This window comes from Clupea harengus, chromosome 7 (assembly GCF_900700415.2).
Source record: "Clupea harengus chromosome 7, Ch_v2.0.2, whole genome shotgun sequence".
Classification (NCBI taxonomy): Eukaryota; Metazoa; Chordata; class Actinopteri; order Clupeiformes; family Clupeidae; genus Clupea; species Clupea harengus.
The window spans coordinates 14,468,735-14,493,631 of NC_045158.1; the positions used below are offsets into that span (position 1 = coordinate 14,468,735).

General features: G+C 45.2%; 1 protein-coding gene across 4 annotated transcripts; it reads right to left on the minus strand.

The window, feature by feature from the left end:
* Positions 1-726: 726 nt before the first annotated feature.
* npffr2a (neuropeptide FF receptor 2a) lies at positions 727-23,910 on the minus strand. 4 transcript variants are annotated; one of them, XM_031570621.2, is made up of 5 exons: positions 23,255-23,910; positions 22,715-22,824; positions 22,103-22,445; positions 13,555-13,654; positions 727-1,740 (listed from the first exon to the last, which is right to left on the minus strand). In XM_031570621.2, exons 3-5 carry the CDS (start codon positions 22,431-22,433, stop codon positions 867-869), a joined length of 1,305 nt encoding a protein of 434 aa, XP_031426481.1. In that variant the 5' UTR covers positions 22,434-22,445; positions 22,715-22,824; positions 23,255-23,910; the 3' UTR covers positions 727-866. The 4 variants fall into 4 exon arrangements, with proteins under 4 accessions (XP_031426481.1, XP_031426482.1, XP_012684015.1 ...); XM_031570622.2 differs by lacking the exon at positions 22,715-22,824; XM_012828561.2 differs by lacking the exon at positions 23,255-23,910 and having other exon boundaries at positions 22,715-23,243.
* Positions 23,911-24,897: the final 987 nt, after the last annotated feature.

Genomic DNA, 24,897 nt, shown 5'->3' on the forward strand with positions numbered 1-24,897 from the left:
TTGTATTTTACCTAACTGCCCATACATGGGCATTTAAGACCTTTTACTTTGCACTTCAATAGTCCACATGGAAAATATATAAACATTTTTTTTATTTATTTCTTTTTAAAAAGCACAAGACGACTGTACCCTGTTTTCAATATTAAATGACGACACCCCATACTGACATTAAGACAACAACAAAGAGGCAGAAAGAGAGAGAGAGAGAGAATCCTATCCGATGCACTTAGCTACAAAGAATTGGAGATTATTAACTGATACCACCTTCAAATTATTTATACTCTAGGAATATTGTTTTGCTAAAGTAGAGACTAATTGCACATTGCTTTCCATTTCGCTCCTGCTGGGCTCATGTACTTCACATGAGGATGACTAATACTGTTGGGATCTAATATAATGTGGGTCATTTGCTGGGCAAAAAATAGAACTCTCCCATGATTCCACTAGCTTCTAATAGGAGGTAGTACCATGACTGTTAACAACTCTTTGTTCTCCTTCAATTCTGTCGACATTTCAGATGGACAAGATACAAAATATTCCACAACAAAGAACACCCTTCCTTTTTAAATCCACACATCAAATCAGTAGTGAAGTAGTTTCTCCAGAACTCCCTTTTTTCTTCTGACATTCTTTGGACTAATAAGTTAATAACAATACCAAATATATGAATATACTGTATAACCACTACATACACACGTGCGCTCTCACACACACACACACACACACACACACACACACACACACACACACACACACACACACACACACACACACACACACACACACACAGACACACACCCATTTTATACCCATAGCTGCGATGTGTTTGCGCTGAGAATGCCCGGCCTTTTCTGTTTTCTGCCATCTCAGAGGGAGGCCCCATCCTTGTCGCTGCTCTGCGAGGCCTTCTCCAGGTCCTCCATGATCAAGTCCTGCTCGTTGACCTGGTTTCCCCGCCGCGAGCTGTTGTTCTCCAGGCTGTTGAGGGAGATGGGCTCGGTGGAAGGCAGCGGGTTGGCCGGCAGCACCGAGTTGCCTTGGAAACGGTGCGAGTACGTCCTGCGTTGCTGCCCACCACCACCACCACCACCTCCGCCGCCCGCAAACAGGTGGAACTTGAACACAGCCTGGAAGCCACGGCGGAAGTTCTCGTTGAAGAACCCGTAGATGATGGGGTTCACGCTGCTGTTGAAGAACGCAAGCCAGTGGGCGAACGGGTAGATGTAGATATTGATGACCCTATACTGGTACTCAGACAGGCTGGCGTAGTCGGTCAGCATCATGAGCGTCCACAGTGGCAGCCAGGAGAGGATAAACAGAAGGGCCACGACCAGGAGCATCTTGATGACCCTCTGTTTCTTCTTGGACACCGTGTGACGGTTGTCGTGCCCGGCCCCGGGCTTGTCACCGGTCGGCACGGACGTCTTGAAGAGGGTGATGCCGATCCGGGCGTACATGATCACTATGAGGGATAAGGGTGCGAGGTAGATGTTGGCAAAGAGAACTGTGGTGTAGATCTTCCTCATCTCCTGGTTGGGCCAGTTTTCGCGGCACCAGTAGAATGGGTTGGTCCGGTTGCCGTCCCCAAGGTATATTCGGATGGTCTGCTCTTTGGTTACCTGTAGCATGATGCCTGATGGGCACATAATGGATATGGCCAAGACCCAGATAATGACGATGATGATGGTGGCTGTAGATATCGTCAGCTTCTGCTTGAAGGGGTAAACAATGCATCTAAACCTGTGGAAGATCAACGGAAGTGTAATGAAGTAGTCTGTCTCTCTCTGCATTTATGTCTGCATCAAGAGTCACCTGTTCATTGTTCACAATAGCAGGCAAACCCTAAATTCATTTAAATGACAATGCCTCATGTTTATCACAGCCAAGCATAAAAATAATTCTGAGAAAATAAGAGCTTCACCTGCCCTTGATCATCAGGCATTCATTTAAAACTGATTTGTTGGATGCCAGCACTTCACTGTTTTCATTTAATGATATAACAAAATATTTCATGGAGCATGACTTGTAAATGATTCAACAACCTTGATTACATTTTATATAATTGAATTCAGCACCTAGGGCGTAAGTTAACAGCGGCTGGCTGGCTTATAGGTCTGTAACTGTTGCACACAGAACAACATGGGAAATGTGACAATGTCAAATACGATTTAATTAAATGGTGCACTCTGTCGCTACTCCTTGCTCTGGAGTAGTGAGACAGATGCCCACCTAAAGAGAAAATTCATACAGAGGCTTTCATGAATTCTAGACATATATATAAATCTATACAAATAAATATACAATTTCAATACAAGACAAAAGAGCAATATATTTAATTTTTAAGACATTGGGCCCTAATTAGAAAGCGCTGCAAGCACCGCCAAAGGGCTTTGTGCATAAGCAACCGCGCAGTGAGAATAGGCGGGGATACCTGTATTTTGCTAATGCCATTGACACAAAGCAAGGTGCAATCAAGCATAAATGGGTTGAGTAATTAGTGGATGTGACAATGAAGTAATTCTTTATCAGCCGATCACAATGATTAGACCATACCTTATTAACGTTCACACGGAGCTCAGTAATAGTTCTACAAACGAAGCGGTTTACTCCAGAGGAGACAAGGGTTATTGCGTTGGAGGTCTGCCCGACATGAAATAATTGAGAAGTTTCAGAAAACAGGTGTTGCTTTGAAGGAATTAATTTACGCATGCAACACCCCGGCATTGCGATGGCCCACCCATGTTCGCACCATCTAGCTCATGTGATGAAATTGGCAGAATGATTTTGCCAAATTACTAATTCAGCTTTTGGTCTGCGTGTTGCCAGCCGAAATGAAACTAGGGCTCATGGACAGAGTGTACATGGGGGAAAAAATCCCATTTGCGTACTTTCTTTTTCCTTCAAAAATAGAGTATATTTCACGCTCATGAGTCATTGACCGTGACCTTTCTGCCTGGTTGGCTGGCATGTGGTAACATGATGCTGAACATGGAAGCAGGTATGGACAGATTATGGTGATTAGACATGGCCCCTGCAATTACCCAGGCAGGCAGCCATCTCACAGGGGGTCCGCAGTGACACAGAGGGCTGGGACCACAGACCCCAAACATGGCTGGAACTCTCCAGTGTACTGCGTTGGGTTTTAATATAATTTCCATGTGCTCTTGCTACTCACTAATACTAATTGGTATTCCATTGTTATGTGTCCAGTTTTCTCAGCAATGAATTAATAACTAGTGTGGGCCCCCAAACGGGGACCTCTGAGACCATCCCACGAGCCCTGCCTGAGGCTGTTAGTAGGATGTCAACAGAGGAGCCCTTTGGGCTGGGCTTGTAGTCCACAGGTTCCTTTGGACAGGTTCCTTCTATATTGCTTACAGAAATACTGAACTACACATATTTATCCAGACATCTGTCAAGGAGATAAAAAATGAAGGATAAATGCGAAATGTGGTGTCTTAATGATTGACTGTTCTGTGCAGCTGTCTTACACAGATGCTGCTAATCCCGCTAATGCCACACTTCAGAAAACTCAGATAATATGTTTTGTTTTGTTCAACAGTAATCCCAACAGTCGTTCTGTAACTCCACTTGAAGTCAGAGCTCCAAGTTGGAAATTTGTCAACCACCTGGCAAATCCATTAAACCCAGATTTCAGGGATCATTTAACTAATTTGATCCTTCACAACATGGAAACAGACATGCCAAACTGATGGCTCAGCTTTGTAAGGTAAGGTAAGGTAAACACAAACCTTTTACTGTGTGGGAAGAACATACAGAAGATACAGAAAAGGGTGATAGCAAATACATGAAAGGAAAATGTTCTCTGTGATTAATGGCACCATTACTTTGTTTACATTTGGCCGGAAAGAGCTTCCCACTTCTGACCAGCTTGAATGTACCACTCAAACAAACACACACACACACACACACACACACACACACACACACACATATACGTACACTGAACTGACACAAAACACGACTATGTTTGCAGCTGTGTTGAACCCATTCCTTATCGCAGTTCACTGCGATATAACAGAATGGTACATGACGTTAGTCACGGACCCAAATCGAAGCATTTATCCATTCACGCCTGAAAGGCTGCGATTCGTCTGCGCTTACTCCTGGGCCCGCCCCCTCAGGAGTCTATAAATTCATCCGCGCAGCACGAATTCATCCTCTTTGAAAAACTTTGCAGAAAAGCCCCAGCTTTGTGTGCCTATTCAGGGGCGGCCCTAGCATATTTGGCGCTCTAGGCGAGCTTCACTCCTGGCGCCCCCCCTCACACGTTTTTTCCCCACGAAAACGGAATTGCAACTTTCAAACGCTATTTTGCCCTGTAAGACTGCATTTCTTTCACATAAACACAACAATGATCGCGACGATGAACAAACATTAATTCAAGAACAAATCACTGAGAAAATGTCACGCCTGTGCTGGACTACGCTCCGGCCACGCCCCCTGTTCAACTGTCTATGGACACACACACCTCCACGTCATCTTCCCACTCGCCTGCAAATAATGTTTTCTTAGTCTTCTAAAAGTGAATCTAAAATTATATAACAAAAGTATGTATTATTATCATTTGTTAAATGTATCTATTATGTTTCGACTGAATGACAATAACAAGGAACGTCACAAGTCACTGGCTAGCTAGCGTTAGCTAACTAGCAAGATTACATACAATCCATTCGCTAAAGTTGACAATACAACACTTGGATTTTTACCAGTATTCCTCACTTGTTGACAATTTGCCGTGTTTGGCTTCCTTAATGGGTGTGCTATGCAACGAGTAAGATATGTGTAGTGTTGTTGCACTGGCTATTGGCTTTATATGTGCGCCCCTATTTTAATCATGTCTTTTTTTGTATAATGTAGAATAAATGGACATATCATTTTTTTTATATACCCGCCTCTGTAAAATCCTTAAAGAACTATTTGACAGGGAGTAGGAAAACGTTCAATGATAAGGTACATCTTTTCTTCTTTGGGGGCAATTCACGCATTCGTGAACGTTTTCTTATCTGGAATTCATTCTAGGCTAGAACAAGATTTAAGGATTGACCTTACTCCTTGGCACGTTTCTCTTCTTCTTCCTTTCTTTTCTTCTTAAATTGCGCCCCGGATGGCTTTTGCCTCTTCATTATTTTGTTCTTCAAAGTTTCTTGAACACACACACACTCTAACCAAACGCCTCACTGTGCTAGCATGTTCTGATGACACCAAGGACGTACGTACCCCTTCCGTTTTTTTGGCTCATTTTACCCTAATGTTAGATTTTTTTTTTATGGCAAAATATTGGTTGGAGATATAGAAGGGGGCGCAAAAAAACTCTGTCCAGCAAAAAAAAAACACAATTCTGTTTTTTTTTTTTTTTTTTTGCTGGGCGCAGTTTTTTGCGCCCCCCTCTGAGTGGCGCCCTAGGCGACCGCCTATACCGCCTGTAGGAAAAACCGCCCCTGTGCCTATTGCTCATTACGAGTTGGTGAACTAATCGGGTTTTTTACCCTCACTAGCTCAGAGCGCTACAAGATTCGACCTACTATTAAGAAAGTAGAGTCGCTATCCTAGCTGGTTAGCTGGCTCAGTTTCTCACTAGCCTGCTAGCTTTTTGCTACCCAACATTCAGTTGTGTGATAGTGTGCTCGTGAAATTAACTTTCTTTCTCATTTCAGAATACGTCCAGGCAGGCTTGCCCCGACTGCGGGCACGCCAGGACGACATCTGCGCTAGCATGACGCTAGCGAGGGCCACCAAGTTGGGCGCCGGGCAGCGTGGTGTCAGGCAGCCGCTGGGTAGCCGCTGCCGCACCCGCTAGCCTCTTCCCGTCTGACGAGAGTTACCAAGTTAGCTCGTTAGCTGGCTAGCCCACTGCCTACCCTGCGAACTGGGTTGCTGCCTAGCTGCCGTCACCGTTGGGAAGGTAAGCGAACTATGTCTTATTACCTTCGCTGGCTTAGTGCCGCGAATTAAGGCTTATAGACTTAAAAATTCGAGCTAGCTGCCTAGCTTGTTAGCTTGATAGCGGGCTAGTCCACGGACTACCCTGTGAACTAGCTTGTTGCCCGACGGTTATCACCGTTGGGGAAGTAAACGAACTCGGTCTGTACTCCCGTCACTAGCGTGAGTTCCGCGAGTTAAGACTTCCCAGACTTAAGAAGGTTGAGTTAGCTATCTAGCTTGTTAGCTGCTAGCCTACTGGGTTTTCGAACTCGCTGTACAACTTTTCTCTCGTTCCAGTGCCTCGGCAGGCTAAGTGCCTCCCATGCTGGGACCGCAGGGATGCGGGACAGCCGACGCCTGCTCAGATTGGAGAGACTCTCCCAGCTGAGCAGTGCACACCGTCGGCAACAGGTAGCGGGGGTCCGGTAGCCGCTTTCTGCTGCAGCCCTCCCCCGCTCCACCATCCCAGTACTTCACCCTCCATCCTGGTGACAACACACCACGAGGCAGTGGAGCACCCTCACCGCTTCCCAATCAGCCCATTCCAGGGGTGGATTCGGGCTGGAGATGGAGAGCCTGCTGGACAACAGCGAGAGGGACGTGTGTGAGGTCGGCGGCACCCCAGTGCCAGCCCCCACACCGAGAGAGACTATCCGCTGCTCACATGCAACCTGCATGTCAAGCACGGGGTGTCAGTCCTCACAAGCACAGCATTCACATGTCACAAGCACTGCCCCTGTAGGCGCTGCAGTAAGTCATGCGTGTGTAAATCCCCCCTCAATGCATCCACCACGGCACCCATATGCCCACATGTTTACAAGCAATGTGACGTGGGCCCCCAGATCTTGACCCCCCCTCCCCAAGCGGATCTGGACATCAGCAGGTGGGCCATGAGCGGGTTTACTCCCAGCCCCACACCGGCTTGTTGTCCGCCGTGGGAGAGGGCTGATCAGGTCCCAGCGAACCTGATCGCCTGCCATTGAAGGGAGGGGGAGTGGACTCCCCACCACCATAAAGACTGCCCACCGCTCACATGCAACCTCATGTCGAGCACAATGTATCAGTCTCCACAAGCACAACCCTCACATGTCACAAACACTGCCCCTATAGGCGCAGTCATAAGTCATGCTTGTGTAAATTTCCCCTCAACATATCCACCTCTGCATCCATACACCCTAATTTTTCAAACAAATGTGATGGTGTGCCCTCAGATCTTGACCCCCTCCCTAGAAAGAGCGGGCACAGACCTAGACATGGGCAAATTGGCAATGAGCGGGTTTCACTCCCGACCAATTATTCAGCTGACAGATCAGCATGGCATGTTGCGGGGAGAGCGCGGCACGCAGGCTCTGCGTCGCCACGGCTACCCAAAACAAGCCCCTCTCCGACATTCGGAGGGGTGGCTCAATCAGGTGCAGCGGGGACAGTCTCGTTTCCTACAAATGAAACAGACTCCCTGCTCCAAATAAGAAGCAATAAGCAATAAGCTTCAGGCTTCTACAGCCGTTACGTCCCGGTCCCCAAAAAGGACGGGAGCTATCGGCCAATATTATATCTACGTGTATTGAACAAAGCGCTCATGCCGCTAAGGTTCAGAATGCTGACCCCACGCCAACTAGTGCAGTTCATAAGACCAAACGATTGGTTCATCACGATAGACTTAAAAGATGCTTACTTCCATGCCCCGAACAACCCCAGAGATCAGAGATTTCTGAGGTTTGCGTTCGGAGGAATAGCATACCAGTTCCACGCACTCCCATTCGGCCTGGCTTGGCACCGAGGGTTTTCATAAAGGGCGTGGATGCAGCCATCGCCCCATTACGACAACACAGTTGCGTTTATTCCATTATTTGGGCGATTGGTTCGTAGCTCTCATTCAAGAGCAACAGCGGTGCAAGACTGCCATCTAGTGGTGGCACACCTGCATCGACTGGGCTTTGTGATAAACAAGGAAAAAAGCGTTCTTTGCCCAAGCCAAACTATGCATTTCCTAGGCATGATTCTAGACTTCACCTCCATGGAGGTCAGGCTGTCTCGAGAACGAATAAATGCCATCAAAACATGTGGGCGCCGGTTCCGACTGGGACAGTCAGTCTCGTCGCTGTGCTGCCAACGCCTGTTGGGAATGATGGCGTCGGCCGCTATCGCGCTCCCGCTGGGGATGCCGTTCCAGATATGGTACCTGTCTCTGAGGCTCAACGCAGTCACAGACAGGCACCGCAGGTTAACGGTGTCCTCCAGATAGAGGAGGACCCTGACAATCTGGAGAGCCCTCTGGTTTCTCGCTGCGTCAGGCGCTATGGGCATAGTGGCGCGTCGCGTAGTAGTAACCACAGACGCCTCCAACAAGGGGTGGGGAGCGGTCTGCGAGGGGAGAGGTGTGAACGGTCTCTGGTCTGCGACAGAGGCCGCGTCTCATATAAATGTGTTAGAACTGCGGACAGTAGTCCTGGCTCTACGACACTTTCTGCCCAGACTGAGTGGTCAGCATGTGTGAGTGAGGACGGACAACACTGCGGCCTTGGCGTATAAATAAACCGTCAAGACGGAGTGCGCTCCCAGTCACTGCAGCATTGGGCGAACCGCCTGCTCCTGTGGGCAGCGATTCACGTCCTTTCCCTCAGGGCAGTTCATATTCCAGGTCACCTCAACTACGGTGCGGACCTGTTATCTTCAGGGCGCAGGTGGACCAGTTTGCGAACAGGCAGAACACCTGCTGCCCGCTCTGGTTCTCGCTAGGGGGCGATAACCCCCCACTGGGCGTAGACGCGCTGGGCCACCAGTGGCCAGACCTACGCCTATATGTTTTTCCCCCGATCCCGCTCCTCCAGCAGGTGCTGTGCAGGGTAGCGGACAAGGGCAGGGAATTGTTATTGATAGCCCCCCACGGGCCCAATCAGCCGTGGGCAGCGGATCTATTCAATATGTCAGTGCAACAGCCCTGGGAGCTGCCTCTACGGAGAGACCTCCTGACGCAGGCGCACAGGACAGTGTGGCACCCCCATCCGGAGCCTTGGCGTCTCAGGGCCTGGCACCTGAAAGGTGCAGGCTCATAGCGTCAGGCTTATCGGACGCGGTGGTGGCTACGATACAGAGTGCCCGAGCGGTGTCGACACGGGCTCTGTATGCGCTGAAGTGGCGCAGTTTTGAATGGTGGTGCGCTGCGCGTCAGCATGACCCCATTAACTGCGCGCTGGGCGTTATACTAGAATTCCTACAGCAGTTGTTTGATGAGGGGAAGGCGGCTTCCACTCTCAAGGTGTACCTGGCAGCCATTTCAGCCTGCCACACAGGCATTAATGGCAGTTCTCCTGGCAGTCACCCGCTAGTGTCACGCTTTATGGCAGGGGTGAGACGGCTCAGGGTGCCAGAGAGGCACCTCATACCCTCTTGGGATCTGCTGGTTGTGTTACATGCTCTCACAGGGCCTCCATTCGAGCCCCTGGAGACGGTGGACATAAAGTTTGTCTCTTTAAAGACCGCGCTGCTACTGGCGTTAACGTCAGCAAAGCGCGTTGGTGACATGCAAGCCCTGTCAGTCAGCCCATCGTGCCTTCAGTTCTTGATCGCTGGTGACAGAGTGGTTATGCGACCTAATGCTGCTTACACACCTAAAGTGGTGGCAACCCCATTCCGCAATCAGGTGATTGAATTAGCAGTTTTCTCGCCTCCTCCTTTTGCGTCAGCAGAGGAGGAACGTTTGAATAAGCTCTGTCCAGTGCGCGCTCTCCGCTGTTATGTGGAGCGCACTGGAGCTTTCAGACAGTCAGATCAGCTATTTGTGTGCTTTGGTGCACGTGCAAAAGGCAGACCTCTATCAAAACCGAGCCTCTCCCGTTGGATAGTAGAGGCTATCGTGTTGTCTTATAAGAACTTGTCTTTAGATCCCCCGGAGAAGTTGCATGCGCACTCTACGCGGGGGGTCTCGTCTTCCTGGGCCTTACTAAAGGGTGTCTCAGTGGAAGATATTTGCAAAGCTGCAAGCTGGAGTTCTCGCCACACTTTCATTAGATTCTATATGTTAGATGTGGCTGAACTTAGTTTACATGGTGTTCTACAGGCAGGCGATCTCTGAATCCCCTGGCCTGAGAACGATATAATGATGGATGTGTTCATTAGTGTCTACGTGTTACGTTGCGAATGAACCATTCGAGGGTTGTTTCCTACAGGCGAGGGATCACTGATCCTTGTCGGCTAGGTATAACCTAGTTTCTTACAAGGAGTTCTGCAGACAGGCGATCTCTGAATCCCCTGGCCTGAGAACGATGTAATGATGTATGTGTTCATTAGTGTCTACGTGTTACGTTGCAAATGAACCATTCCAGGGTTGTTTCCTACAGGCGTGGGATCACTGATCTCTGCCGCCTATGTTAAAGGATGCCCTGTAAAATGTTCACCGCCAGCTGCCGTTTGAACCTCTAGGAGGGCAAGGGCTTGAATAAAGTTGGTGTGTGTGATTGGCTGCCACTGTATTATCACGTGGGAATGTATAGGGTCCCATTCTGTTATATCGCAGTGAACTGCGATAAGGAACGTCTCGGTTACTTACGTAACCTCGGTTCCTTAAGCAGGAACCAAATATAACAAAGTTGGCGTGTACAGTGTTACCTTGGTTGATATTCTTGCTCAGTTTTTCTTCCAAGGATGAATGCGTGCTGCGCGGATGAATTTATAGACTCCTGAGGGGGCAGGCCCAGGAGAAAGCGCAGACGAATCGCGGCCTTTCAGGCGTGAATGGATAAATGCTTCGATTTGGGTCCATGACTAACGTCATGTACCATTCTGTTATATCTGGTTCCTGCTTAAGGAACCGAGGTTACGTAAGGAACCGAGGTAACGTAAGTAACCGAGACGTTATCTTTGTTTTGATATACCATGGGGCCCCTGGGGATCCCATCAAAACATGCTCACGGTCTATCTTGGCCTAACCTGTAGACGGCCAAAGTGGGATCTCTATACGCTTGCCTCATGTATGCCAATACTCATACAATAGTGGTTTACTATATGGGAAAAAGGCACTGATGGCCCAGCCTAGGTTAAGCCAAAATGGGTCTGTGTGGGATTTTTGTGAGCTATCCCTTGTCATAAATATATAGGCTGAGCTACCATTGTACCCTTTTAGTTGCTTGTGTTTAGCAAAGAATTCTACGTAGATCTAATTCTAGAACTAGATCTAATGCCTGGCTGGTAAAATGCCAGAGGGACTAATGATGAGGTGGTGTTGGGTGAAATAACACCCTAGGAACTAGGAAGTGAAACTAACGGCCCGAGTATACCATAACATGAACAGACAACTGCCTCTAATACTGTACACTATTGTGTAAACACTGCACAAGGGAATTATTGCGTTATCTGTGAAGGAATGGGGATGAACATGTAATTGTGACCTCGGGTAAAAAAAGTCTTGACTTGATAACTGTAATGTACTGTGTGTACTGTCGGCTGGACAGATGTCAGCTCATTCACACTCCTCACCCAACCCCCACACACACAGAGAAATAAAAAGTATGACCACGCTGTACCATGCACACACACACACGTATGAAAAGTATGCTACACAGAGAGAGAGAGAAAGAAAGACAAAGGGAAAGAGTAAGAGAAAGACAAAAAAAAGAGGAGGAGAAAGATAGAGGATGACGAGCACTGTTTTTTTTTCATGCGTGCACAGCTTGAGCTCTAATGATGTAACTGTGACGTCGCGGCACTCGAGGGCCCAGCTGTCGGCACGGAGACACGAGGGAAACCCAGGAGCCGTGCTGCCAAGCCGCCGCGCTGAGCTTGGCCGAGCGGTCACGCCGAGCCCGGCGGATTTGACAGGCAGAAAACATTGTGCAAGTGGCAGGGAGCCAATTCCACTACGGCCACTAGCCAAACCAAAGGAAGTGTGTGTGTGGGGGGGGGGGGGGAGAGGGGAGAGAGAGAGAGAGAGAGAGAGAGAGAGAGAGAGAGAGAGAAAGAGAGAGAGAGAGAGAGAGAGATCTGCTCTGCACATAATCCCCTCAATGACCGCATTAAATGCACAATCTGGCCACGGGGGCCTATGGCATTACAGTCAGCAAAATCCTAATGCCTTACAGTCATCGCTTCCCATGCACGTTCAGATCGGATGTTTACCAGTGCTGAGGTGGAGGGTGAGTGTGATGGATGGAAAATGAACGATATCACAGATAATGCCAAGGGCTGCCTGCCAGACACAAATACAGTGTCATTTACCACCATGATTATCAGACCGCCACAGCCGGTATTTGTACTCAGCCAGCAGATGACTTACTGGCCTTCCAGGGAGTATCGCCGTGACTGCTGGCATATAACACAGCAATAGGCAAACGCTAAATGAGATATTGTGGCCGTAGGGAGCGCACTGCGCTTCCGTCATATGCATCAGTGCTCATTCTGCCAAATGCTAAATCCAGACATCTAGTAAAAGAGCAGACGGCAACTCGTTTAAAACACGCACTCAAAAGAACAGCTGGACCTCTGACTGAACTGAGTACTGATGAACTGATGTACAGGTTCAGTATAAGTCTCTGATGAAACAAGGGCCTGCTTTGCCTTACACGATAGCTGGTCTCACCCTGCACCATACTCTTGTTCATCTGCCGCTTCTGTGTATCCTACTGGACACTTACATACTGGGTCCCTAAGTGCATCCCTGCCAATACAGCATGTAAACATTATCTAAGCACAGTGTTTCTGTTGGCATGCTCAATATAAATAATAGCATCATGGAAACACCTTCAGCACCCCACACACACATCCTGTGGATCAAACCAGATATGCTTGACTACACTGAAGGAGCATAGTGGGTTTGGTAACAGCCTGGACATTATCATGTAATACCTTGTGGTAACACTTAGCATTTCCTTCCACAAAGCCCCTTGTCTCTCTTTCCACAGACAGTGTTACGACTGGTGGGTGTTGTGCAGGACTCAATTGCACGACTCAGAATTCATATAGTAGAGTGAAGAAGAATAAACGTTTACTAGCAGGGTTCGGTACACAGGTAGGAAGTCCAAAAGTAGGCAAACAAATCCAAACAGGGAATAGGCAGGAGAATAGTTGTAGGGCAGGCAGAGGTCAGAAGCACGAGTAATCACTTTAACAAGGCGGAAGCGCTAAACGCTAGGAACACACGAGGAGCAGTGGAAAAACAAGGAACATACCCTGAAACAACAATTTACGAAGACACAACGAGGAACAAGAAAACAAGGACTATATATACACACAGGCAACAGATAACGAGGGACAGGTGAGAACAATCAAGGCGGGGCAGACAAAGACACAGGTGGACTAAACAAGGGGAATTAACAGGACACAGGTGAAACCAATGATACACACAACCCGGGATATTGGGAACAGGTGAGGGGTGGAGACACTGACAACAACAAGAGAGCACATGGCATAGACAAACAAACATAGGGAAAGCACATGGCGGGAACAAGGAAGCACGAGGACTAGACATGGGAACAAACATGTGACCACACAAGGGAGACAAACACAGAAATTAGACACGGACAGAACACAGACCTTACAGACAGACATCTTTATTGAGTACTCCTCATGAAGAAACTAAACAAGTTCACAAAATTAAGGAGTTTGTGACGTTACCTGTCCACCGCAATGGCCACCAGGGTGAACACAGAGGCTGATACAGATATGCCTTGGACCATGCCACTCATTTTGCACACCAGGCTTCCAAATGGCCACCCTGAAAACAACAAAACAAGAGAAATGTTAAGTGACAGAATAATTGACAGAACAAAATGTTCTTCTCCATTCCCTCATGTCACAATGCATTACTGTAAAAGATCATTTTTAAGAACTAGTACATGTGACCATAGTATGCTAAATAGGATAAGTATACCATTTCCCTTCAACATTAGTCATATAATAGCATAATCATTTCCTCTTCCTGCTAGGAGAACATTACCAATCACGTGGCCAACGGAAATGCAGAGCTCTTACGATAATTGAAATGTGTGGCATACATAAAGACGTGTGCGCAGGGGCGGTTTTTCCTACAGGCGGTATAGGCGCCACTCAGAGGGGGGCGCAAAAAACTGCGCCCAGCAAAAAAAAAAAAAAAACAGAATTGTGTTTTTTTTTTGCTGGACAGAGTTTTTTTGCGCCCCCTTCTATATCTCCAACCAATATTTTGCCATAAAAAAAAAATCTAACATTAGGGTAAAATGAGCCAAAAAAACGGAAGGGGTACGTACGTCCTTGGTGTCATCAGAACATGCTAGCACAGTGAGGCGTTTGGTTAGAGTGTGTGTGTGTTCAAGAAACTTTGAAGAACAAAATAATGAAGAGGCAAAAGCCATCCGGGGCGCAATTTAAGAAGAAAAGAAAGGAAGAAGAAGAGAAACGTGCCAAGGAGTAAGGTCAATCCTTAAATCTTGTTCTAGCCTAGAATGAATTCCAGATAAGAAAACGTTCACGAATGCGTGAATTGCCCCCAAAGAAGAAAAGATGTACCTTATCATTGAACGTTTTCCTACTCCCTGTCAAATAGTTCTTTAAGGATTTTACAGAGGCGGGTATATAAAAAAAATGATATGTCCATTTATTCTACATTATACAAAAAAAGACATGATTAAAATAGGGGCGCACATATAAAGCCAATAGCCAGTGCAACAACACTACACATATCTTACTCGTTGCATAGCACACCCATTAAGGAAGCCAAACACGGCAAATTGTCAACAAGTGAGGAATACTGGTAAAAATCCAAGTGTTGTATTGTCAACTTTAGCGAATGGATTGTATGTAATCTTGCTAGTTAGCTAACGCTAGCTAGCCAGTGACTTGTGATGTTCCTTGTTATTGTCATTCAGTCGAAACATAATAGATACATTTAACAAATGATAATAATACATACTTTTGTTATATCATTTTAGATTCACTTTTAGAAGACTAAGAAAACATTATTTGCAGGCGAGTGGGAAGATGACGTGGAGGTGTGTGTGTCCATAGACAGTTGAACAGGGGGCGTGGCCGGAGCGTAGTCCAGCACAGGCGTGACATTTTCTCAGTGATTTGTTCTTGAATTAATGTTTGTTCATCGTCGCGATCATTGTTGTGTTTATGTGAAAGAAATGCAGTCTTACAGGGCAAAATAGCGTTTGAAAGTTGCAATTCCGTTTTCGTGGGGAAAAAACGTGTGAGGGGGGGGGGGGGTGCGCCAGGAGTGAAGCTCGCCTAGAGCGCCAAATATGCTAGGGCCGCCCCTGCGTGTGCGCCTAGAATAAATCAATAGGAGAAAAGAGAGGTGCATGCACAATAAATAGAATGACTCTCAGCAGCACAAGAATTATTTTTCTTTGAACACAACAAGACCAAGGCCGAATTATACTGTACATTTCGTTCATGTACTGTACATAGAATTATATTGTCCTATATTGGAATTGGTAGGCCCTCCTTGCCATTGAGGGGGCGGGGGGGGGGGGGGGGGGGGGCGGGATAGAAAGTCAACTTTACGAGACCGACTTTTACAGTGTGTGTAGAGACATATGACATCTCATTGCATTCAGCTTTGTGAATATGCCATACAGTTAAGGGAAGTTTTATCTTTGTTGTTAGGGTGACAAGGTGTCCTTCAGGCCACACCATAGCTCATCATGTCTTTCATCTGGTAAAAGCTGTAGCCTGTATCTTTTATGGCCTAGTTGGTGTGCTGTGGAATCGACTAGAGGACAAAGTATAGGTGTTTACGAGCCAAAAGTCAAAATGTTTCTAATTAAGTTAGATAGATATTACACCAAAGTTTTAGGTTACCTCTCAGCGTTGGTTACATGTCCCACATTGTCCCACACCAAACGTTCTACTCATCCCACATTTGGTCTGTTTGCATTTGGTCACCCTATGTGTAGTTCATGAACAAAATGCACAACTCACACCATGTTACCCAATCCAAATAGCAGTGTCTGTCATAGGTTGAAAAATGTTCACATTTTTGGTTTGCAGACCTCGTTTCTTCTGAAAATACACCACTAATTTTAGGTAGCCCTACTCTGACTATGACAAACGGCTTTGGACTCTTTTGTAGTGCCGGTGAAAATTTGTTTTCATGTTCCAGTAGAGGATATCATAGTCACCAGATGGAGTATGTCATATGTATCAGGAAGAAAATATTATAAGCAGGTCAAATTTTCTTTGTGCGAATGGGAGAATTCAAAGAATAGTGCACTTTGACCCTAAAATGTTACATGTGTAAGCTGTAACTTGAAAATGCAGAAGAACAAAAACATGCAACATTTGTGGCAAGTCTTAAGAGAGGTTCATGATTAGTTAATCTCCCCCTGTCCACTAAATGACTGATTCAGCTTTTTTCTGTGAGGTGAATTAACGTCAAGCCGGAGACTGCCCTGAGGACACGGTTCCCTAAGACGTGATGGATCTGACCGAGACTCAGTTCCTGATGGAAACATTTCTCAGTGAGAATTGGACTGTCAAAATCTCAGTGTTTTATCATTTTGTTCCAGAATGACACCCTCTAGTATCACTGAGCACCCGCATGCCTAAGCTAAAACTGAGTGTGAAAATGTGATGTGATTAGGGAGACCAGGTGTCTTGCTTTGCGTAGTACTGCACGGTATTTTGACCCTTTGTCCCACATGCTGTGATAATGTACTGCATTTTCACTGGTCATTTGGTTTTTAATTTTCAGAACTAAAAACATATTGGCCGCTTATGCTGATGCGGCATAGTTTCTACTCTATTTAATAGTGCTATTTCAAAAGCAGCATCCTGGCTCATACAAGTGCAATATAGCCAAGCTTTTCTAAAAGTCTGGCTTTCATCCAATGGCTGAGAAGAGAGCAGTGAGGGCGGTCAAGAGGCCTCTGTAGTTCATCATACCATCCATTTGTCCGCCCGACACATGAGCTGTTTATGCTGTTAGTTGGTATCTGCTCTATTTCATAGCACTACTTCAAAAGCAGCGACCTGGCTCATACAAGTGCAACATAGACAAGCTTTTCTAAAAGCCTTGCTTTCATCCAATGGCTGAGAGAAGAGCAGTGAATCAGTGGCCATCAAGCAGCTGTCAATCAAACTGTGCAGATGAGGGCCGAGTGAACTCCTCTCCTACGTCACATTTTATTTTACACAGACTTTGCAGATGAGATTAAAGTTACAAAGTGACATCATAGCCACATGCTTTGCTTAGGGAGAGTTGCCTTTGATAGGCCTGTAACAGCCAATGCGTGTTGGATGTCTATCAATAAAGTCATGTTACGTTGCAAAATTAGTGTGCCTTTGAGATGACAAACAGCATTGTCCTCATCATATCTTTCATGTAGCAACAGCTGCAACCTGTTATCTTTTATAGCCTAACTGGTGCGCTGTGGAATCGACTAGAGGACAAAGTATAGGTGTTTCAGACCCGAAAGGCAGAAAACAAATGTTTCTTATTCAGTTAGAATGATATTATATCAAACGTTTGAGGTTACCTGTCAGCATTGGTAACATGTCCCACACAAGTACTCTTCCCACCTTTCGTCTATTTGTATCCGTTCACCCTAGATCTGATTCTCGGGATGGGTCTAGGTGAGTCAAAGGTCTTGGTCTCTTCTTGGCCTTGGGAAATGATTGTGTTGGTTTCAACCATAGGCATTTTGTTGAGACAAACAGGCCTATGGCAGACTATATAAAGAACAACCTAATTTAAATGGTCTCCATTTAAAAAAAAAATCGCTTTTATGATAATTTGGCAAAATAGAATTCCCCACACTCTTCTGCCTCTTCTATGCACTGTTGTCAACAGTTGACAGTGAATCAACAGGGCAGCAGGGATATCAGCTAAATTGGCTGTCATTCTTCCAGTTTGATGTCTTGGATGGACACAAGACTAACTATACTAAAACTATACCTTTTGCTACCATTTTTGTGCTTATTAACTAGGGTTAGTTAATTATTTGTAATCATTTTGTGTGTTTTGTTTATTACTTGAGACTCTTGGTCTTGTCTTGGTCCACTGACTGTTAAAACTGTTGATCTCATCTTGGTCTTGGCTATTACTTGTCTTGGTCTTGTCCTTGACTTGGTTAGTGTGGGACTCATCTTGGTCTTGACTAACATGGTCTTGATAACAACTGAGGCTAATTCAACAGTATGGTAAAAGAGGAGTACACATTTAAGTGTGGCTTTTAACATAATTTTGTGTAAAGTAACCTTCAACAATATGTGGAATGAGACTAAATGGTATCTGAAAGGTTTAGTTGATTTTGGTGTAAATTATTATTTATTTATTTAGTGTGTGTTTTACACTGTCTCTATTTTTATTTTTTTGAACAAGGACATGCCCTCCTGTTAATCACTGCCTAGGCAGTTGCAGCCTGGTTGCTTATGGTGCCACACAGTGACTGAGAGAGGGAAGGTGTTGGTGTGTATGTTACCACACATCCTTAGTCAGTGAACACTTCCATTGAACCTTGAGCGCCATGATGTGGTAGGTGTTTATCCCATCCTCATAGTCTTTCTCATCATCATGAATTATTCACAGTCGACATCACAGAAGTATGCACCAGGCTTAACATGGCCAGTGGGAGATGTATACAGGCTGGTGAAATCCGATGTCTTCCATTTCGTAATGCTCAGTTTTGCATAAAACGTACTATTCTGTTCTACACAGTGATTTGTAATTATGTCTTTCTGTAATCTGGTAAAACAGCGAATAAAACACCTCTATTCCGTTCTACTATGCCAGTCAATGTTGATTAAAGGTAGGCATAAATCAATGTCACACACCATCGATAAACACTGAACAATTGGCCACATGCTCAAATGTAGCCTGAAGCCGGGTGCTTAACGTTTTAACTTGTTAGTTCAGATACGCCCCCTAGCGGTCGCGCGGCCGCGACCGGGCTGATAACATCTTAATTACGTGCATGTAGCCACAAAAATAAAAAACATTTTACCATAAAAAGACTTGTATCTGAAAAGCACTAATACTGCCAGAAGCACACGTAATATCAAATGCCTGTGTTCAGCAGGTCATTAGAAAACGACCAAAAGAAAAACGTGGTGTGCCCCCTGCTGTGCCCCACCCCCTGACGCCTCCTCAAACTAATCGTCCATTTAAACATGCTATCTTTGCCAAAATGTCTTATTTTCTGCCATGAAAAAATCGTTATCTATCCAAACAACTAAATGATGACACTGAATAGTTTAACTGAGGATATTATTGTGGTTTATTTATGTACTCACATCACAGCACAAAACATGCCTCCATTTCCCATATCATATGATCTCAATCTTCTCGAGCTCCTCATGGCCATGACAAATATATTTTTTTTTAAAACATACCTGAATAATCAAAGCCATATATCTCTTCTACGAAACTGTGTAGTTTTTATTGGCCACAGTACATTGTATTCCTTGTTCTACGTTCATTTTCATGTCTAGTGCCCACAAACCAACCACTTCCTGTAACAGACGACCGCATTCAAAATGCCTGTTTCTCCAATCCAGTTACTATAAACTGATTGACACCTATTCTATCCAATAGTACTCATTCTCATGTTTACAATGGTATGCCCATTGCCTGTCTTTGAATAATATTACGATGTGATTGGTCCACGCGTAACCGAAGGTTCTCTGGTGCGCTTTCCATGCGCCAGAGCAGTCATTCCCAGCACTAGCTTTGCGCATTCAACACGACGCGTGGAGTTCGCCTATGGACACAATTGGAACAGCTGGATTGTGTCCTAGACATGACATGTAAGTATCTATATCTGCATTTATGTTTTCAGACACGCATAATACTATTAGTATGCACTTTGGTATGTTCTCACAATATTGGCTTGCCTATGTATTTGTCTGGCATATTAGCAAGCCTGCTAGCAAGTTCGCTAACGTTAGCTACATGCTATTTTTTCTGTGTTGTGTGCTCGTAATGTAAACTATGTAAATACATATCTGTATGTATGGTTTCACACACGCTTAATACTATTGGTATGCATTTTTGTACGTTTCCAAATTATTGGCTTGCCTATGTATTTGTCTGGCATATTAGCAAGCCTGCTAGCAAGTTCGCTAACGTTAGCTACATGCTATTTTTGCTGTGTTGTGTCCTACTGATGTAAACTATACATGTATCTGCATGTATTCGTTCACACACGCATAATACTATTAGCATACATTTTGGTATGTATGGCATGTTATATTTCTCCTGTTGTGTACTCTCTATGTCTGCATCTTTCTTGTTTTTAGTTGCATATTGTGTTTGGTTATTTTACAATGTCTTTATTTTTTTTGCTGGATTGCTGAGTTGTTTGTGTAACATTTGCCAATTGATTTATTTTTTCCAGAGAGATGTCCCTGCAGGAGATGCATCTGTCCGCTCCCCACTCATTTCATCTCATCTGAACAGATCTAATCTCATCAGAACAGAACTCATCTTATCCCTCCACACCCACACCCCACTACACCACCACACCCCACTACACCACCACCACACCCCACTACACCACCTCCACACTACACCACCTCCACACACCACCACCACACACCACTACACCGCCTCCACACACCACTACACCACCTCCACACGCCTCCACACCACCTCCACACGCCTCCACACACCACTACACCACCTCCACACACCACTACACCACCTCCACACACCTCCACACACCACTACACCACCTCCACACCCCACCACACACCTCCACACCCCACCACACCACCTCCACACCCCACCACACACCTCCACACCCCACCACACACCTCCACACCCCACTACACCACCTCCACACCCCACTACACCACCTCCACACCCCACTACACCACCTCCACACACCTCCACACACCACTACACCACCTCCACACACCACCACACACCACTACACCACCTCCACACACCACTACACACCTCCACACACCACTACACCACCTCCACACACCACTACACCACCTCCACACGCCTCCACACACCACTACACCACCTCCACACCCCACTACAACACCTCCACACGCCTCCACACCCCACTACACCACCTCCACACACCACTACACACCTCCACACACCACTACACCACCTCCACACCCCACTACACCACCTCCACACGCCTCCACACACCACCACACACCACTACACACCTCCACACACCACTACACCCCCTCCACACCCCACTACACACCTCCACACACCACTACACCACCTCCACACCCCACTACAACACCTCCACACACCACTACACCACCTCCACACGCCTCCACACACCACTACACCACCTCCACACACCACTACACACCTCCACACACCACTACACCACCTCCACACACCACTACACCACCTCCACACGCCTCCACACACCACTACACCACCTCCACACCCCACTACACCACCTCCACACACCACTACACCACCTCCACACACCACTACACACCTCCACACCCCCCTACACCACCTCCACACCTCCACACACCACCTCCACACCCCACCACACACCACCACAAAACATACATGATGTACTTTTGAGTACAAAACCACAAAACATACATGATGTACTTTTATATGGATCTGGATAGGTTTTTGGGTATATTTTGGAGAGGCTATAGACCATCATATGTGTTGTCACAATAAATTACAATATATTACACTGAAATTAATTCAGAATGGTTTGCTGTAGTACAGAAGGCAAGAAAAAAGTATGAATTCTTGATGTACAGTGACAGGTACTGGATTTTGTATTTGGTGAGGTTGGAGAGGTTATGAGACACTTGGAGACGCCTAAAGGTATCATATGGAAACTGATGTGTAACACTTGTAAACTTTTGTCTATCTGCTTCAAATTTTTTACACACACTGTCAAGATGTTGTTGCATCAGGAAATGTAAATGTTAGTTTCCTATGACATTCAAAACCCAGTTCTACACTGAAACATAAAAAAAACACTAGGCGTTTTATGTTTTTTTCTGACAAAAATGTTGGTTTTGCTGCACTGAAATGTAAACTAAAATGACATAATAAAACACTTTAACTGATTGCATTTGATGGGCCAAGTGTCTTCTTTAATTTAAGCCATGAATGGTTATTATGCAATGTTTAGAACCATAGATATTCAAGTTTTAAATGGGACAGTGCAATATAGGCGGAAATTGTCAAAAATACCCTTCTGAATTAACAGGTTAAGGCACCACTGCCCCTTACCAGTAATGATGTTGTCAAGCAGTGTGGTTGGCATACAGAAAATCCCAACGAGGAGGTCACTGATGGCGAGGTTGAGGATGAAGAGATTGGTGACAGTGCGCATGTTCTTACTCCTCAGAACTATGAAGCAAACAACTCCATTTCCAACCATGCACACGAGGAAGATGAGCAGGTAGGAGATGATGAACACAGCCGCGGTAGCCTGCTGATGCAGGTAATATCCGACATAAGTGATATTATTTCTTGCTGTAAGGTAGTCCTGTGAGCCATTGGGAAAGGTCCAGTTATCACCATCGGAAAACGTGAAGTTTGATTCTGGCTTTTCGTTCATTTTCAACCCGGCCTGAAAAGAGCGTGAATGTGTGTGTTAATAGACCACATAACGTCGTACGCACAGCAGGCAAGTTAATGACAGACATTACTGGAAGGGGTGCAGCTGCTTAAGTCAAACAAATGATCAGAATCAGGATAATTGGGTTGAATGAACTGTATAATTTCATTATTTCCTGCCAAGCCCAACTTGCTCACAAAATAACAAAATAGCAACTTGTCAAAGTAGTCTATGTCACCTAAAACCGCATTTATTGTCTATAATATGAGCAACTAACTTACTCCTTTAAACGACCGACTTCAGTCCAATGTGTGGTCAATATCTCCACGTTGAGAAGAAGAGCACTGTGCGCGCGTCTCAGTTAGGGCATTCTAACAGACATGGACAAAGCCTACACAGCGTGCACAATGTTATCACATTTTAATGTCCTTATTTATTTTTTATTTATGGCTTATGAATAACAAATATTTATTGTTCATAAATAATCACTGGTCCTGCAATAACACGGCAGATAAAGCGTTCTGACTTGACAAACTCGACTGAAACGTTGCCTATAACAATGTAAGGTTAAAGCCCTGTCAATTCGCTTGCGAAATCGAGACGCAGCACATGACTTAAGGTTACGCAAAACCACTCTAAAAATTCCATCTATTTTAATTATTACAAAATATTTCCTAAAAGTCAAGACTACATAATCACTGAACAATGTGCCCTTTTATATTAGAGCAAGTAGGCTATAACATAAGCAACTTTTCTTTGACGAGCCTATGAATACGAATTAACATAGCGTCAAAGTAAACGAGACCAAGATGCCCTCTTACCTGTACACATATGAACTTCCAGAAGCACACCTCTTTAAAGGTAGGGCAAAAAAGAAAATACAGTTAATACTAGTCGTACATGTCTTCCCCGTAAATGCTTTAAGAATCGGAAGCCAAGAGGTTCCCTCTGTAAAATCCTTCACACAAATGTTCTTCGCAATATTTTGACCTTCCAGCCTCGGGAACTCTGACCCAAAATTGGCAAAAAATAATTTCAACGCACATTTATGCCTTTTTCATCAATGAGTGAGGAGAGGAACATGTTTGTCCTGCTCTGCACTCTACAGTGGACTCTGCGACTTAACCATCTTTCAACACGCGAAAGAGAGAGAGAGAGAGAGAGAGGGAGAGAGAGAGTGAGATACAGAGAAAGAGAGAGAGTGACAGAGGGGAGGGGGAGGGAGAGTGCGAGGGACTGATAACTGTGATGCTGATTATCACGAAGGCGTCACGGTCGGGTGAGGTGGACCAAAACCTTTGCTGAAGAAGTTGATTTCTGTTTATTTATCTGGATTGTAGTCTATAGTATATAATATCTACCAAGTCATGGATCCAACTTTTCTATGAAAGTGATAAGTATTTATGTATTATTGTTCTTTAAGTCACTTTCGGAGGTTGATCCATTTTACCAAATGGCTTCTGAAATGCAAACATCTCAAAACGGAGAGAGGTCACTCATTGCTATTTCCAATATAATGCTTACTCTAGGAAGGCAGAGGTTCTTTAGCATGCAATGCTCGTTGTCATTATTCCAGCGGGGATTCCATCGATAGAGGGCGCCGTTCACCATACAATTGCATTACTAATAGCTGTCGTCTTGCTGGATGTTGCCTGTCTCTGTAATTAGATAAATCAAGTCATGATTGGTTTGCTTAAGGCAGAGGTGTCAACTGGGCCATAGGAGTTAGTAAGTTCTTGAATCAAACTACATTTGAGTTTCTCTAGGGGAATTATACCAACATTAATTAATTTATGGAATGCAAAGCCTAAGGATTCCCCAGCATGTCTTTGCATAAACAGTATTCAGTTCAAATAGTCAAAACCCTCTTACTCAAAATAGGAAAATGTTACCTGAAGTGAAGGGATTATTGTGTACGCCAATCCATGAACGCTTAGATAAAACTGAATAAGGAAGTAGGATTTTGAATACGATTGTGAAAGGAAATAGGTTTGAAATCATTTATACACTACTCAGGTGACATCCCTCAGCTCTTAAAAACTGCCTTTGCTACTTATCAGCCTCTTTTAGGGCTACGTGTAGGTTTATACGAACAGTAGACACACTGGAGGTTTTACAAGCATGAATTCCACAAAGCCTTCTGGTTGAATATGTTAAGGGATCAGAGAGATATTACAGGGAGAGCACTGATCAATGAGAACCCCTGGCCCAATACAGCTCCTGACATCAAACACTGGGTTTTAAAAGATTCATCAGTATTGGAAGTGTGCCATGACATATTGCCAATAGCAGGCTGCACACCTTTGGGTAGTGGTGTATGATAGTGAAACCTAGAACACCCTGAGATTTCCTTTTTCCAATATGGTCAAATTGATAAAGATGAAGCAACAGTGAGCTATTTTACATTGAGATGATCCCCTTCACTGTGGAAGCAAGTACAATATCAATTGATATTGCAAAGTTC